General features: G+C 40.0%; 1 protein-coding gene across 17 annotated transcripts in view; it reads right to left on the minus strand.

Moving 5' to 3' along the window:
- The window catches only part of NFIB (nuclear factor I B), a 307,373-nt gene that overhangs the window by 48,618 nt on the left and 241,764 nt on the right, over positions 1 to 16,991 (minus strand). For 16 of the 17 annotated variants that reach the window (XR_014003291.1, XM_081176522.1, XM_081176529.1 and 13 more), the window contains exons 7-8: positions 6,112 to 6,240; positions 2,399 to 2,577 (exon numbers count right to left, since the gene is read on the minus strand). Coding sequence is in view for 16 of the 17 variants with exons in the window: in XM_081176522.1 (XP_081032648.1) it covers positions 2,399 to 2,577; positions 6,112 to 6,240 (308 nt within the window). In the remaining variant the exon portion in view is untranslated. Of the gene's footprint in view, positions 1 to 2,398; positions 2,578 to 6,111; positions 6,241 to 12,521; positions 13,185 to 16,991 lie in introns of those variants that run through there. The other variant, XM_081176523.1, reaches the window with a different exon arrangement.

Below are 16,991 nucleotides of genomic sequence, written 5' to 3' on the forward strand. Positions count from 1 at the left end.
TGAAAGACCAATTTTAATTTGCATATTTTTGCTTAATAATGTCTAATTGAGACATCAGTTTGGAAAACAACAACAATAGAACTCTTAGATTTTCCACACTGAATTAACATTAAGGATTTCTAACGGATGCCGTAATTAGATTTTATTATTCATGGAAACTTTACACAAAATAAAATCAGTTTCTACTGTCCCAATTCCGTTTCAGTCTAAGCAAAAAAATAGGTGGGTGTATATGAACGAGACTGTGGGAGATTTAATCCAGACACTGACATCAATTTGTAACTAAAATGTGACATTCAGCATTTAGAATTAGGATTAATACTCTAAGGGAAACAACTCTCTGCATTGTTTGGGCTGTAACACAATCCACACAATTGAAAGTAAGTTCCAAAGGAATTTGAGACTTAATTCCAAGTATATTTAGGATCAGGCTATTAATACTTTTTATTTGCATGTAAGAGCGTACATTTACTGTGGGATGGGATGAGAATGTTCCATCATTGAAGTCCAATAGCTACAATGACTTTTGGAACTGTCCAAAGGAAGCAAGTTTTCAATGAATACAGAAAAGTTTCTTTCTTTCTCAAATTCTATTGCTATAGCATACAAATCACATGCTCTGTCTTTTCACATCTGCAAGTAACAGATTTACAATCAAAACAGTAAATAGGCATTTCTGCTATTATATCCTAGGTCTATTGGCAAAAGTGGTGCTGGGGTATTGCTGTTGAACTTTGGCAGGGCTGTTGCACAGAGTTCCATCTTATCTGTAAGCTGAATAATGTCTACATTAAACTTATGGGATAAGGTATCATCAATATGTGGTTCATACTCATTTCTGCTTCTTTTTCAGACAACCCAGGTGTAATGGTTAAATCCTTGAGCACCAGTCTGAATTCAAGAATGGATAGCATGAGAATGAATAAACTAAAACTCAGTTTTGGCAAGACAGCGTTAGTCATTCCTGAAGGCTGAAAAGCACAGGAAATAGTGAATCTACCTGCTACAGTAGAACTGAAACTCAAGGATAGTATTTTAGGATACTTCTAAGAATTCACTAGTGCGTTCTGAGTGCTAGCTACAGTTTGGCAAAGCTCTCTTCCTGGGGAAACACTTCCAACTCCAGTAATCTTTAGGAGAGCAGCCATAATATTTTTATTCTGCCAGGCTGTCAAGCTGTTGGTTCCCCCCGGCCGGTACTTATGTTATGCTGCCTTGAATTAAATGTAATATCTAGGTTCTTGTTTTATTAATTGTATCTCTCTAACTTTTCTTGTACGCATCTTTTGGAACCACAAAGTGGCTTACGAACTGAAGTGCTTAAAACAGAATTAACACAATTTCAAACTATAAAGGAAAGAGGAAATTAAAATGCATTTTCATGTGCTTTACTATCCATTATGGAGAATATCTGTTTGCAATTCACCTAAAATACACTCAGGGTGGACTATGGGATTTGACAGGAGCACTGAGGAAAAGACAGTGAAACCAGAAACTGAACTTTGTAATAACACACACTGCAGATATTTCAGTCTGACTAGATTGCATATGACATGTTCTGATGCTGTTGCGCACAGCTGTACACAAGTCTGTTACAAATGACTTCACTGCTGCTTTGGAAACACATGTGAACTGCTGCACATTTATTTGCAACTTTTTTATATAAATAACAACAACTAGAAATGTAGTCTTCCGTTTTTGTGCAATGCTTATTAACTTAACTTCCCCACCACCACTAGTTCAAAGATTTGCCGAATGCATGCAAATCACTGCAAAGCTGCATGCAACTCAAGAGGATTTTATCTAACACTGGCTAGTCTATAAATAGGATTGCCTGCTCTCTCTAGCGGGGTTTACATTAGCACATTCCTTGTTTCTCCCTGAAGCAAGCACTTCATCCCTATGTTTCACCCACATTAACTGCCATAAACGGTTGCGACTTAAACACAAAGTAAGAACGCTCTACCAGCCACAGGCTTGAAAACCTTGTATACAACCAAAGCTCACATAGTCAACTACGGACGAGGTACACAAATGTTTCCCTTGTTGTTTCCCCACAGTTATCATTTCACAAGACTAAAACCATGGCATAATTCTGAGTTCAGAACTCCTGGGGTGGAGGAAAAAAACAAATGTAGGACTATCCTCTATTCGTCATTCAAATATAATAATTTGTGATCCACAAAAGCAAGAGTGGTTGGAATTGGACTACAAGTGATCGTTCCACTTTTATCCATCCATAGTTAATTTTAAAAGGATGCTGAACTAATTATGCTGCAAGACTCAGCTTGTAGACCACAGGTGCAACAATCAGATCTAAAAAAGAACTTTCATAGAACACATTCCTCCTAAGATTACTCACAGATTTATTTTTGTGTGTGTGCGTGCGCTACAGTACCTGGCTGGTTTGTGGACTGGACGGGTCATAAGAGTAATTCTTCAGAGTATCCTGAGGATTCAGGTGAGGAGGATACCGGATTGTTGGGTGAGAGAAGTAGCTAGATGGCGCAGGAGGAAGAATAGCTTGTGGTGGAAATGGCAATGGTGAAGGTGGAGGAGGAGTTCTAGTTGAGATGACTAGAAGAGATAAGAAAAACAGAATTTGTTAAGGACCTTTCGTTACGGTAAAACTTTGCACCCATGACATGGCAAGAGAAACCCATATCAGACAAATAATAATAATGATTTATTTTCTTGCCTTCTTCACAGGTTTCATCTGCAACATCTTAAAATCACTATTACCACCATCATCATCATCCTTTATTAAATTTCTATACTACCTTTCATCTGAGGATCATGGTGTGGTTTACAATATAAAAACACAAAAATACATACCACAGTAACTAACAACCGCTCACACAGTTTAAAAGGCTGCAGATTGCTTAATTAGCCAAAGGTCTGGGAGAAGAGAAATGTTTTTGGTGCCAAAGCTATGTAATGAAGGCGCCAAGCAGTCCACAAATGAGGAGCCACTGCAGAAAAGGCTTGTTCTCATGTTGCTCAAAAACCTTTGATTGCAACATTTTGTTTTCTTGAAATCAAGTGTTCTATAAATTTTGTTAATTAAATATACCATTGCTGTTTTCTAAAGGCATAAAAGGCCAAATAATCACATTTCACATACTTTATTCAAACTTTTCTTTACATATAGAAATTATTGCCCTACGGAAAACGTATTTTAGTTATCAAGTATGACCCAAAATAATTTTCTGTGTGGGGGAAACAAAGAGTTGTAAGAGTTAGCAAATGATTCCACAATGCTTTGTGCTACGCCCCTGCTAATGTATCGTATTGACCCAAATATAAGCTGCACCCGCAAAGTTCGGCGGCTTGGGGTAGGTTTGGGAGCCTTGGGCAGGATGGGCGCTGTTGCCCCACGCTCCCAGGCTGCTTTCTGGAGGGGAGCCATGTTGCTTTGCCGGTGGTCTTCCCCCCCTTCCCCCTTCTCTCATCTGATGTAGGGGAGGCTTCGAGTGGTGGGCAGCCTGCGCACTGTTGCTATGCGTTCCTGGGCTGCTTCCTGAGGGGGGGAGCCGCGCCATTTTGCGGCAGCATAAGGTCGCGAATATAAGCCGCACTTTAACTTTTCACAATCAGAATTTGGGGGGAAATGTGTGGCTTATATTCAGGCCAATACGGTATGTTGGGGTTAGGGGAAGGATTGCTAAACAACAACACTATGAATAATTAGCTGCCCATTGTGAAAATACTAATGAATATTCAACTTCGAGCCGAGGAAAATACCTTGCCCAATGACAGTATCTGTACTGGACAAAAATAGTATTGTATATTATACATAATTTTTTCCTTGAATTCTCCTGCACCCTACAAATTTCTCTATCAAGAGTGTATGGAATGTCTAAAACACTGTAATACATAATATCTGGTTACTACAGAGTTGTTGCACCGGGCATGGAAATTATGTCACTACATGTACACAACAATCACATACTATTTATATAAGGGGATAATGTGTGAAGGATAGCTCAGCTGGTCAAGCATGAGACTCTTAAACTCAGGATCACAGTTTGGGCTAAAAGATTCCTGCATTGCAAGGGGGTTGGACTAGACTACCCTTGTGGAATGATACACAAAAGGGAGAAAGTGGTCCATGGTATCTATAGATTTTCAAAGCACATCACTGCATCAAAACTCCAGCAGCTAATGAGATACTAAGTGCTTTGCTTTAAAACTTCATGATAATGCTCTCCTAAGTGCAACAATCCGTCTTCAGCATTTCAGCTAAAGACAAAGTTGATACTAATGCTGTGTACACATTACTGCTTACACTGGCTCCAGCACACCTCCCACCTCTGGTCTTCGAAGTCAAGTGCGCATGCTGTTGGCCACAATGCAGATGTATTTCCAGGAAAATACTCCTGGTCAATGTTCTGTGCCTCATACTAGCTTCCATCCAATTGGAAAACATAAGCTGCAATTAGGCTGAGGTGTGTGCATATCAGGAAGCTGTGGCACATGTGCTGATGACAACGCATGTGCAGATGTCAGCTTTAGTGAATTGGCACCCTGCTCCCTTTGTAGTGTGAATAGCAGCATAAATAAGAGGCTTTAAACATGGGTCAGAGGGGACACCTTGCTTTGTACATAGCCTAAGACCCTGTAAGTTATATGGCAGAGTCAGTTTTAAAATACTAAAGATTTTTTAAACTATCAATTATGCTTGTTTCGTAGCACACAGGGAGAAAGCTTGAAAGCAATTTCAAGGAGATGCTTTCAATATTTTTTTTAAAAAAACCATACAAATGTGAAGTGCTGCAAGACATTCTGAAGGATCTTGTTTGGTGTTTCCTTGAGCAGTTTTGTTTCCTTGGCAGTTATTTTCTTTGATGGGTCATATGGCTGTTCCACAAATACACATTTCCTCTATAAGTGTCCTTTTCTCTCCTCTGCTTATGCTAATTTCCCCAACCTCTTTCCTCTAGATCCTATTCATTATTTTCTCAGTGCAGTTATTCGGGGTATTATGTGCCCAAAGGAGAAGATTCAGATGGTTGTTAGGTCCTTCTGAGATCTCTCTTAGTAAAGAAGGCGGCAGTTAAATATGCAACGCTAAGGGATAGTTGTTTAAGCAAAAAATAATAATAATCCTTTCATGTTTTGAGTTTAGATCAGTAGCAAGGAAACAGAGAGGAACTATTTTGCTATCAACTGAGGAAATCTGTGTTGGAGAGAAATCATTTTCCTATTTATAGTTCACCCTTTCAGAACACCCTTTTTTAAGCCTTTGAAATAAACCTGTTCAAATTGCATGCTACGTCTTTGGCTGCAATCCTACACACATTTACATGGGTGGGCAAAATGAGACTTATTTCCAAGAAAATATGCAAGAGATTGTGCTATTAATTTAATATTGCACCTATGGAATGTATTCTATGGCTTACTAATGGAAAGACCCTTGGAAAGGAAATATTAAATTCAGGAAGTTATCAATACTATAAGCCTTTGTGATTCATAACCTAAGCATTCCCTTATTTTTATTCTGAACTGCGTGTCTTTTAGTCCTTATCTGTTTTAATTATCAGTTCTTATTCATCAATTATCTGTGTTTAATCTCGTACTCTATTCACATGTTTTATCCTATGCTTGTTTCTTTGTTCTTATTTGCTTTAACGATTGCCTGTTTAAATCCTAACTGCTATTTTACTCATATGAACTTATTTTCAAGGAAATAATTTTACTCAAGTTCTGCATGTAAATCTCTTTATCACTAGAATCTCATTATGATAATTAATTTCAACACGGGAGGAACAATATCTAACCGGTAACATAGAATTACAGATTCACATCCATTTTGAGATTATTTGTCATCCCAGGAAACTATAGCATATAGCAGTGAATAAACTTCTGTGACATATAATATAGATATGTTGGGGTGGGGTGGGATTGTGAAAGTCTGTCCCCCACCCCCACCCCCCTGGTTTCAAGAGATTTATTCTAGCTAAAGCACACTGAAATTCTCAGGATCTCTTCCTTCATGTAACTTTGTGCTGAACATTAAATTGAGCACTGAGTCAATAAAAGGGGTGTTATTGTGGCTGTGGAAAGACTAGCTCGGGGTTCAGAGTTTTTCCATCCCTCTTGCATCCTCACCACTGTGTGTAACTCCCGGGATCCCTGGATGGTGATGCTGGAAAGTGGTCAGTCTTGGTGAAGAATCCTGGGGAGATGTAGTGCTAAACAAAGGCTTTTCGGGTTTCTTCATTGTAGGAGAAGACATATCTGCAGTGACGACACGACATAATAGATATGTTAGCCCAGAGATCACATAGCACCATTCTTATTTATCAGTCACCCGGCACACGAAGGGACTCCGAGCAATGTTTAAAAATAAAAAGAATACAGCATCGTATAAGATAAAAAGAGAAGAACATTGCATTATATTAAAAGCCGTAGAGTGACCTAAATAAAACCTAATGAAACAGCAGTAAAAACTTCAGCAATGAAAATCTACCATTAGTGGGCAGAAAAATCATCTTAATTCATCAAACGTCTGAGAAAAGTGTTAAGTTTTTGCCTGGAACAAATGCAGTGTTAATGATGGCACCTCAAGTGGTTCTACTCCACTGCCAAAGCCCAGACCCCCAGCAAATTTCAGTCTGGTTTGCAATAGGATGAATCCACTGACTGCCCCTTTCCTAAAATTAACCTTGTGGGGTCTCTCTCTCTCTCTCTCTCTCTCTCTCTCTCTCTCTCTCTCTCTCTCTCTCTGTGTGTGTGTGTGTGTGTTGAGGGGGGACTTGCGGCAACATTAAGCTTCACTCTTAAGCCATCCATTGCCGCTGTGGCCCTGAAAACCAAAATTTTCAGTTTATCCTTGTTCAGTACACCCAAACAGGAAGAATGGATAGCACCACACCCAAGATTCCTGGCAGTAACAGAAGTTTCTTAGTATGCTCAGAATCCTTCATTGTCGCTGGAAACACTTCAGTCTTAAAAAATGACCCTGCAATCACTCACTGCCTCTGTATACAGAGCAGATTTGGGGGGGAAGGCAGACTGATTATGGAGAACTTGGGGGCTGGGGGACTGGCAGAAAGCTGCCAAAGACTCAAGTGTCTTTTCCAGTTCTCTCTGAGGGCGCTTCCAGAATGTTGAACTTTGGCGTGAATCTTTCACACAATTGGGTAGATGCCAACACATGACATTTGCAGAATAAGAGTGCACCTTCATAGCCCACAGCAAAGATAAGTGGTGTGTTCATTGAGATAAAGCAACTTCCAGCACAATCCAGACTTTTTGTGGTAGGGAAAGTAGAGCATAACAACCACTCAGCAACAACAGCGTATAACCTCCACAATTTTGCAAAAACGAATCCAAACGCCTGCTCAATATACGATTCATCTGGAAGTGACCTCAGAAAACTCTTGGGAAGACTCCAAGAATTTTCTGAGAAATCTTAGAAATGTGAAGCAAATGAGCAGGAAGCAAGCTGGAGGAACCCTTCCCATGATTAGTTTTCAGAGACCGCCTACCTATCCACTTGCTGGGAGTAGACAAAGAAGTAGACACACAAATGTTTTTGAGTGTAGTTTGAAGTGTGTCTCCAATATTATTCCAGAAAAAACACCTGCACGTATCAAAAGATATAGAGGAAAACCTCTATAAAAAGCCATTTTACAAACTAAGTATTAATTTGCCTTGTGTAAATTTTAAGGAGTTGTGGATTAAGAGAACATGGGGCTCTTTCTCAGCCTAACTGACTCCTCCGAGCTGATGTGAGCATAATGGCCCTGAAATACTAGGAAGAGTGAGACAAAATACTGAAAAAATGAATATTCATTGTAATGTATAACTGAAATCAGTATCTAATAACATAAACTTGCATCTACAAGAGTTGTAAATAGCAGCACCCTTCTTCTTTGGTTAGCATCTTTTCGTTTTGCTAGACAACAACATCCTTTCTACTCCAGCACAACAGCCATTATAAACATTCGCTTCATAAAATTTAATAAATATTTGCTTTTGGCAAGGTGACTCTTTCATACTTATATAATCTCAGCGCTAAGAAGACATTCCGTTAAAATGGTCTGCGAGGGGGGTGATGGAAGCTCCACACCCAACGTGAGGGCAAAAAGCACTAAAATGGTAACCTCCCTAGATTACTGTAAATCTTGCATTTTGCATGTACTCTACCTGGCGCTGCCCTCGCTGATGACCCAGAAGCTGTAGTTACAGCAAAATGCGGTGGCCAGGTTAGCGAGTTAGCCAGCTGGAATCGTATTACTGCAATTCCACAGGATTTGCAATGAACTTCCAGGCCCAATTCAACACACTGATGTTATTCAGAACGTAAAAAGAGCCCGCTGGATTGGGTCAATGGCCCATCTGGTCCAACATCCTTTTCTTACAGTGGCCAACCAGATGTTGTTTATACTGTTGACGTACGAAGCTCTATGCAACCTGAGACCCAGATATCTGAAGGAAAACCTGCCCAGCTGTTAAGTTCTGAAGGATGTCCCAAATCCAAGTATAGACCATTAGGAGAACAGGTTTTCTTAGTGCCTTAAATGTGGAATGCCCTCCTCACTGAAGATTGAGGCACCTACAATGTTATTCTTTCCATGTGCTCAATAGTTATTCTTTTCACCAAGTCCTTAAGTACTGAGATATTACACAACCACCCGCAGCAATTGTTCAATTTACAATTTTTATTTCAGCACTGGTTTTATCAACTAATGTTCTGTAAATGACATTTCTTGCAGTATCTTTTTAATGCTCTGTTAAAATATGACAATCCATTCTTCTACATCTTCGGTTTAATATATATATAGTGATAATACGGAGTAACTGAAAAAGAATACACAGCAGGACTGTGTCAAGAAGACTAGAGAATGGGAACCACATATATATCTCCTTCATTTGGGGTGGTGGAGAGATAAACAATTAATGCTTCTCTACAGGATTTTAAGTGCTGGCATCTCTAGCTGACACCAGTTAGAAATAAACATTATGCTAATACAACACAAGATCATAACATCCATACACGTCTCTGAATAAAACTGGTGTGAGTTGGTGGTGGAATTAAACGGAGGTATGGCTAGATTAAAAGCTTGGAAGTTATTCTTGCATAATACTATAAAGGTAAGGAATATGCATGTCTGGACCGCGTTATGTTATAAATTTAAAACACTAGCACATCAAAGAGATAAAGGCTTATGCAAATTGGGGGGGGGGGGAGAACGTTAGATCAACTCATCTCCCAACAAGGTAATTCCATCTACAAAGGAAGGCAAGAGAGAGAGTTGCTGTGAAGCATAATGTATGTAGCCAGCTCAACGGCAGCTTGCACAAATGGCGCTCCAGATGTATATCTGCTCAAGTCAGCCCAAGGCAACTATTTTGATCAATTCTAATGTGATAAAATGCTGCGGGGAAGGAGTGCAGAAATGTGTTTACGTCAGACTTTAATTAAACTGTTGTTTGCTTCCAAAGAACCTTAGGAAACACTAATGAGACATGAGTTTCAGCAATTTCCTCATCAAAAGCACAGACCCTCTGCCTCTGCACAGAGCTGTCTGCCATCCCAGGAGCTCCCTCGATAAATGTCACATGTGTCCCAATCAGTGAGCCACCTGTTAATGGAACATTCCTGGAGTCAACTTGTGAGAGAGGCAGAGTTCAAGGATCCACCTGCCTGCATTGGACACCTGCTCGGCTTTCACAGGCAGTAATACAACATGTTCACTTTCCCATGAATCTACAGGAGGAGAGCCACCAAGGAATAGGGGCACAGGCGCAGAATAAATAGTTTTGCATCTACTGCAGCCAGCCCGGTTTAATTCCCAAATCCACCTCCATTTAGTCGCAGCTTCAAGCTACTTAATTAAATGAAATCTTTCTCTGCAAGGAGCACTATATTGAAGCTAAAGAACAATAAGCAGAAGGACTATAGTTAGGAGTTATTCGACAAACATTTGTGCAAGAGTTCAAAGTGCTGTAATAGGCACGCCCTATCACGGTTCTTCTGTTTCCTCTTGCATAAAAGGATGTGCATGGTCTTATGCAATCAGAACATCATCTATCGATTTATTTTCACTTTTTTGTGCAATTCTCAAGTAGTGCAAAAGTAATACTTAAAAACAACAACACGTGTTACACCTTCTGCAAATGGGCCCAACTATTTCAGGCAATGCCAGCCTAACTGAAATGTTTATTCCTTTTCAGTCTTCCCTAATTTAAGCAGGAAGGGAGCGATCATTTTTACACCTAAGAAAACTCTTTAAAAGGGGGGGAGCAGATTAGTATCTGACTCTAAATACATAAAAAACAACCACTCGCTGACTTAAAACTCTTAAACTTAAAACTTAAAAGCACAGGGTTTTACAAATTGGGTTGTATTTTAGCATTTTCAGGTGCTGGATAAAGCACTGGTGAGTTGCCAGCAGATTAATTTCCCTAATTATGAACAGTAAAAGACGTCATCTTCATATATGTCTAGGAAAGAGATGGACTACCCTACTTTGATGTAAGTTTGTTAGTACATAGTACAGAGCTTATACATGGGCAGGAAAGTTACTGGCAGACAGGTTGGATTCAAAATTGTCCCTTAATTCCCTCCTCACTCCCCGCATATAAGCTGCACAATCATGATGCAGGCAAAGCTGACCTCAGTAACCATCCACTAAAAAGGAGCATTATGAATCCATTACCAAAATATGGTAAAAGGTAAAGGACCCCTGGACGGTTAAGTCCAGTTAAGGACTACTGCAGGGTTGTGGCACTCATCTTGCTTTCAAGCCCAGGGAGCGGGCGTTTGTCCACAGACAGCTTTAGAGGTCATGTGGCCACATGACTAAACCGCTTCTGGCGCAACAGAACACCGTGATGGAAGCCAGAGTGCATGGAAACACCGTTTACCTTCCCGCCACAGCGGTACCTATTTATCTACTTGCACTGGTGTGCTTTCGAACTGCTAGGTTGGCAGGAACTGGGACAGAGCAACGGGAGCTCACCACGTCATGGGGATTCGAACTGCCGACCTTCCAATGAGCAAGCCCAAGAGGCTCAGTGGTTTAGACCACAGCACCACAAAGTGCACACAGGTGTAATACAGTTCCAAGAGATCCTTGAATTACACAGGCCTCCACTCGGGCAGCCTCCTCATCCTGTCTGTCATGATGATGAGCTCTTTCCTAATGTTCTCCAGAAATTAGAAGGATCAATATGCTGGAGAATATATAATACAACTGTACTAGCAAGATCACTCTGCAATGTTAAGAACACCCAATTACAAAATCCTACCTAAAACTAACAACAGGCTATTAGATTTATACACTACAGAAAAATGTTGTGGATTACATCATCTAGGTCATTTCTTCAGATAATTTCATAACCGACAGAGACAGAACTTTAAAAGCAAAAAGCAAAGCCTTGGTGGCTGTGAGGAAATTTAATTGTAAAAGCCAAACATATTGCACTTGATACTGGCTAATATGTTGTTTGTCCATTAAGAACTGGCGTATCACTGAGGTTCATAATGCCTCTAGGGTAAAAAAAAAAAACCTAAACAAAAAAGCTACTGAGTGCAGTGTATTAGTATTAAGAATCTAAGAAATATTGGTCTACAGCACAAATCAATCAAGTGAGATCAGTATTTTTTTAGTCCTGGTGTTAGCCAGTTTGAAAAACTACTAACAGCAGAATACAGCCCTATGGAGTTATATAGGACTTACTCCCAAGTAAGTGTGTATTGGTTGCTGTTGAATTTTCCATTTTCCTTTTTTTTTTTACTGAGGTTTATATCTGGATAACTAGCTACTGACCAGGCTATCTGATATGAACATATTTTTGAATATATTCCAGCAACATGGAACCTCTTACATGGGTTTGTTGAAAGGTGTTTACCCTTTTCTTTACTTGGGGGGGGGGTGAGGGGGAAGGCTCCCAGAGCGGCTTTCAAATATCTGTAATAAGACAATTCCTGCGCTCAGACTTACCATTTAAAAAGACGCAATGCAAAAGGAAAAGGGATTGGGATGGAAGAGGTTGTAAAGGTAACTCAGGCACCGGTTCTTACATACAGAGCTCTTGTAACAACTAGCCTCCCAGTATTGGGAGAACTGACCTTCCAATAAAAGCAACAGCCAGAATATCTTACGGCCCTACCTAGTTGGTTGGTTTTTTTAGCAAGAGGTATATGGAAGGCATCCACCTGTCAGGTCATGATTACAAAGACTCTCATGTGCAAACTCTGCAATGGACAAATGGTTTGGAATGCTTTGTATACAGTAATTATTATGGATCTCTTCCCTTTCTATCCCTTCTGTTATCCCCTGCTCAATTTTGTTTTATGTTGTAAACAAAATAGAAAAAACACACAATCAAGTTACGTGAAGATTTTTCTTAAAAAACAGACAACAACACTACTTCCAGCCCTCCCAGCATATACCCGCTCCTTTGCAGGGATTCGTCTTAGGAAAGCAAGAACTGAAGGTAAGAACTTGAAATAAAAACACAATAAAGGCTGGTGTATAATGCATGTATACATTTATTAGTATATATTGTAAGATGTTAAATATTTACAACAGTACAACAAATTGCTAGTGGAATATAGATATATAACTCTCTTAAAAGAAGCTTTTGGTCATGCTTTCGTTAGGACAGAATACACAGTTTACACAATCAAATGGGCATCCTGTAAAGGAACCCTTACCGAATAAATGCATTTTCCAGGTAAAGAATGTTTCTCCAGGGGAGAAGAAATAGGACCTAGCCTTCAGTGTGTGCCTTAGGAGTTGTATTTTTCTGTCCTGTGTAGGTGAGCAGCTGGCCTAGCTGTCCAGTTATGGTTTTCAGCTCCTGAACAGCACTACGTACCTCCCCTTTTAATTCTCTAAGTTCTGAAATTAAGATTTCCATTTTAGAAAAACCATGAGACGGGGGTCTAATAAGGAAAGGACCATCAGGAGATGGCCCCATATTTAAAGGAATTCCAGGGAAAGCAAGTCCAGAAGATGGGGAGATAGCAAAAGATGGCAGAGGTCCAGGAGGAGGATATTCTGCAGAAGATACTTGTTCCTCATCACAAGGAAGTCCGGCAGGGGGAAGGTGAAGAACAGGCGAAGGGGTTCCAAGCGCTTCTGTTTTAATGGAAAGCTGGGGTTGTACTAGTTTGCTGTTGCTGAACGCAGGAGAACCATAGGAAAGTGAGCATGATGAAGAAACTGTAAAATTAAAATGTATTTAATTGTACACCCTAATGTACAATTTCAAATAAATCTTTATATCTGTATTCAATGCTCTAGGAACACTCCATAACATCCTATTACTTTCCACGCCTGAGTAAATATGTTGTCTTAGTCTAACGTTAAGAATGAGTTTAACTGCTGTTGAGCCGTGCAAGAGAAACTGCTGCTGTTTTCCCAGGGACAATTTTTATTATTATATTAGAGAGTATGGGGGCTTCTTCTTAACCCATGCCAGTTCTTTTCATAGAGTCCTTTCATGGCAAATGTTCTTGCATCCTGTGGCATTTTAAATCATCCCCCTTTCTAAGCAAGATCCTCTTCCCATCAAAGGGATTTTTAAATATTTTTTTTAGAAAGAAAGAGGGGAGGGAATGCATTCATTTCCCACAGTAAGCAATATCAACTATCATTTCATTACTTCATAAAACTGGGTAAGGATGGAAAGGAAATGCTGTATTGCATACCAATTTCAACCATGGAATGACTATTCATTTTCATATCGCCTCCTAGCTTTGAATAGTACTTTGAAGAAACGCCATTTTGTGTGTGTACAGACAGGGACTTGCCTTTCCATTCTCTGTCTGCAACTCCCTGCACTATATCAGTGTCCAACCCAAAAGGTGTCTTTTGGTTTCGGAATGCCTTGGCAGTTCATTGCAACTGGAAATCAGGGTTGTCTGTCTAGGACAGGGTTGTCTGTCTAGCCCACCATCCCTGAGCAAACATGGTACAGATTTGTCACTCATGGGACAAATTACTTAGCAAAGGCAGCCAGACCCTAGGGGGTTTATAGAACAACTTGATAAGAGTTAGGTTAGAAGTTGCAGAATTAGCAAATAGCCATCGGTGGCGCCTGAGCAGAGGAGAGAACATCTCCCTCTTTTCTGGCAAACCATTATGGTGATTCGGGAGTGATGTGCTTGGTTCTGGTTGCCAGGATTTCTAATCTGAAATTCCAGGCACCTTCAGGTACCCCACTACTCCCCAAGCAGCTTCTGGGATCCTGGCCAAAATGTGTGTCATGCTTTGACAGATTGCTTTAAGTGCCCTTTCATCTCCAAGAGATTCAGCTTGGCTCAAGCCAGGCAAGGCACCTCACGGGCAGAAACAGCACTGGATCAGAGTCTATTACTGTGAAATTATTGTGCTTTTGAACTTTTATTTTGTGTCAGTGCTTTGCACATTCCCTTCCAATTAAATGAACTGCAAAGTCCCCTTGCTAATTTTTGAGCACTTCGTGAAGAATGCGTGCGCACTGTGCTCTTGCGCTCCTGACATGTACTTACATTTACTATTTCAAATTAATCTGCAAAGAAGTTAAATGAATAAATAGGGGGGTTATGTTAAAGTAATTAACATATCGGATGCCATCTTTATATGTGTGTGAGAGAGTGTGTAAAAGAAGTAGCGTGGCTCAAGAGATAAAATAACATATTAACCACTGACTTTAACTTAATAATCGTTAATAAACGGTGAAACATAAACTCCATGAAATATATATTTTTAACCCACAAAATTCTCTTTTCTCACACTGTGATAAAATTGTCATCATTTTTTATTTTTTTGAAAAGAAGAATTACTTACCAGTAACTGTGGTTCTGCATATTCATACTTGTGGAGCAAAGATCTCAGTTGCTGCTGAGCTTCAGGAACCTTCTAGAAAAGCTGTGCCTGCCATTAGTGCATGACCGTACTCTTATGGCAACTGGATGTTGGGAACTGAGGTTACAAATAATCTCATCTTCTGCCACTAGCCTCAGAATCTTATGAAAGCAGCAATTTGGCCAATAGTGTTTCTTCTTTTTCCTTTGTGACGTGACCCGAGTCCTCTCATATGGAGACCCTGGGGATGAACTGTACCAGGTCCCTTGGTACTTACCAACTCAGAACATCAAAACCATAGTTCTCGGTGCTGAAGTTGCCACAAAACCAGACCTCAAATGTGCCAATTCATGGTAAGAAACACATCTGCCCCTGAATTTCAGGAGACCGGAAAAGTATTTCCTGGTAACACAACGTAACAATGTCTTGGGTGAAGAATGGACAACAGGTGAGTGTGATGGAATTCTGAGTGAAGCGAACCCCAGATATAGAACGTCAGAGTTGACTTTGGCAGATAAAAGGGGTGTAAAAAAGAGTGGAGCTGAGCAGAGAGTGAAGGGAGAGAATGAGTGTGTTGTGTTCTGGTAGGATTCTCAAACCACATGTCTTGTGTGAATGTACCGTATACAATAAAAAATCCTATTGCTCTCTAGAATTGAGTAGGTAATGACAGGTATTTTGTCAACCACTACTAGAAGTCTGGGCTTAGTGGATTGAGTAAACTAGTTAACTCCAAGGACCAGGGCCTCGGAGAGGAACCTAGAATGTGTCAAAGGTTTCCTCTGAAAGATTGATCATGCTGCCTATCCCAAACCAACCTTATTCTAAGTTGGAAACACATTTGTATTTGCACATTCAGGATATGCGAAGCCTGGCAGTTTAGTTTACAATGGAAGGCCGTGCTTATCACTGAAGCACATCAACGGAAGTTGTAAGTATTTAAGTGTTTGAGAGGCAAAGTGACATGACAAACATCTCTTAAAACTAAAGAGACAGGATAGGAATCAATTCAGTAACCATTTAGGACGCATAACAAGGAATCGGCTAATAACACTCCAAACACATCCATGCAGCACTATAATTACTATAAACTAATATGAATTATCAGTCAAAGTTTAGACTGCAAAAAAGCCCAGTCCCTATAATAAATCTGCATGGGAAAATTATTCCTGATACACCATAGTTCATGATAAAGGAGCTGCAAGAGGGTGGACAATTTTTGAAAATTGCCTCTGCAGACATAGGCACTTGATGTTTACCCATTTTCTTTCCCATTTTAGCCTATGTCTTTTGTGTAATTTGTGTGGCAATAGCCACCAGCGATGTCTTTCCTATCAATGTCTATTACAGGAGCAGGACTAAAGCAATGGAACTAACATCCTAAACAAATAACATAGGTTGCTTTTTTCAATGCCTGGAGTACCACGAGAAAGGGGGGGGGGAGATTTATCGCCCGGATATGTTTTCCTACACCTCAGTTAAAATTGTTGACTATGCTTAAAATTGCCAAATAAAGAAAGGGGGGGGGACACAGGAACTTATGCCACTCCATAACCCTGGCCCCTTAAATGACCGGTTTTTACCATGAATCCGTTTAGACACAATTTTTTCCCCTCTTAACTGCAGGTCACCAAAGCTTAAGCACCACAGAACTCTGCACTCCACAACTAGAATTATGCAGAGACCACCATGCAAAGGAACTTAAAAGATTATCTTTCTTGATACAAGCATTCAAGTTTTAAGAATTGGGTGACTTTTCATGAAATCAGTACCAAAAATCAACGACAACAAAATAGAGCATCTGTTCAGATGGTGCTCCCATCACTCATTGCATTTCCCCTTCCTGTTCCCCTCATGGTGTATAGAATGGGAGCACGGGATTGCATCTTATTCTGGGTATGGAAATCACTCTAACTATCAATAACTAGGGTAAACGAGAATCCTCCTTAAATAGTTGTGAAGGTTCCTAGTACAGACGACCACTTCTGCATGTGGTGAGGGTAACTGAGGGAAATTAAAAATAAATAATTGAAGATCACTTTTGATCTCATTCTTTGGGAGATGAATAAAGAGCAATGTCTGAGCACCCCAACAGATGTTGATAATAATAATAATAATAATACCAACCAATAGGCGAGTCTTTTTTATTTTAAGCCCAATCCTATATCCCCATGTTTGCAA

This window comes from Podarcis bocagei (genome assembly GCF_964188305.1).
Source record: "Podarcis bocagei genome assembly, chromosome: 17".
Taxonomy (NCBI): domain Eukaryota; kingdom Metazoa; phylum Chordata; class Lepidosauria; order Squamata; family Lacertidae; genus Podarcis; species Podarcis bocagei.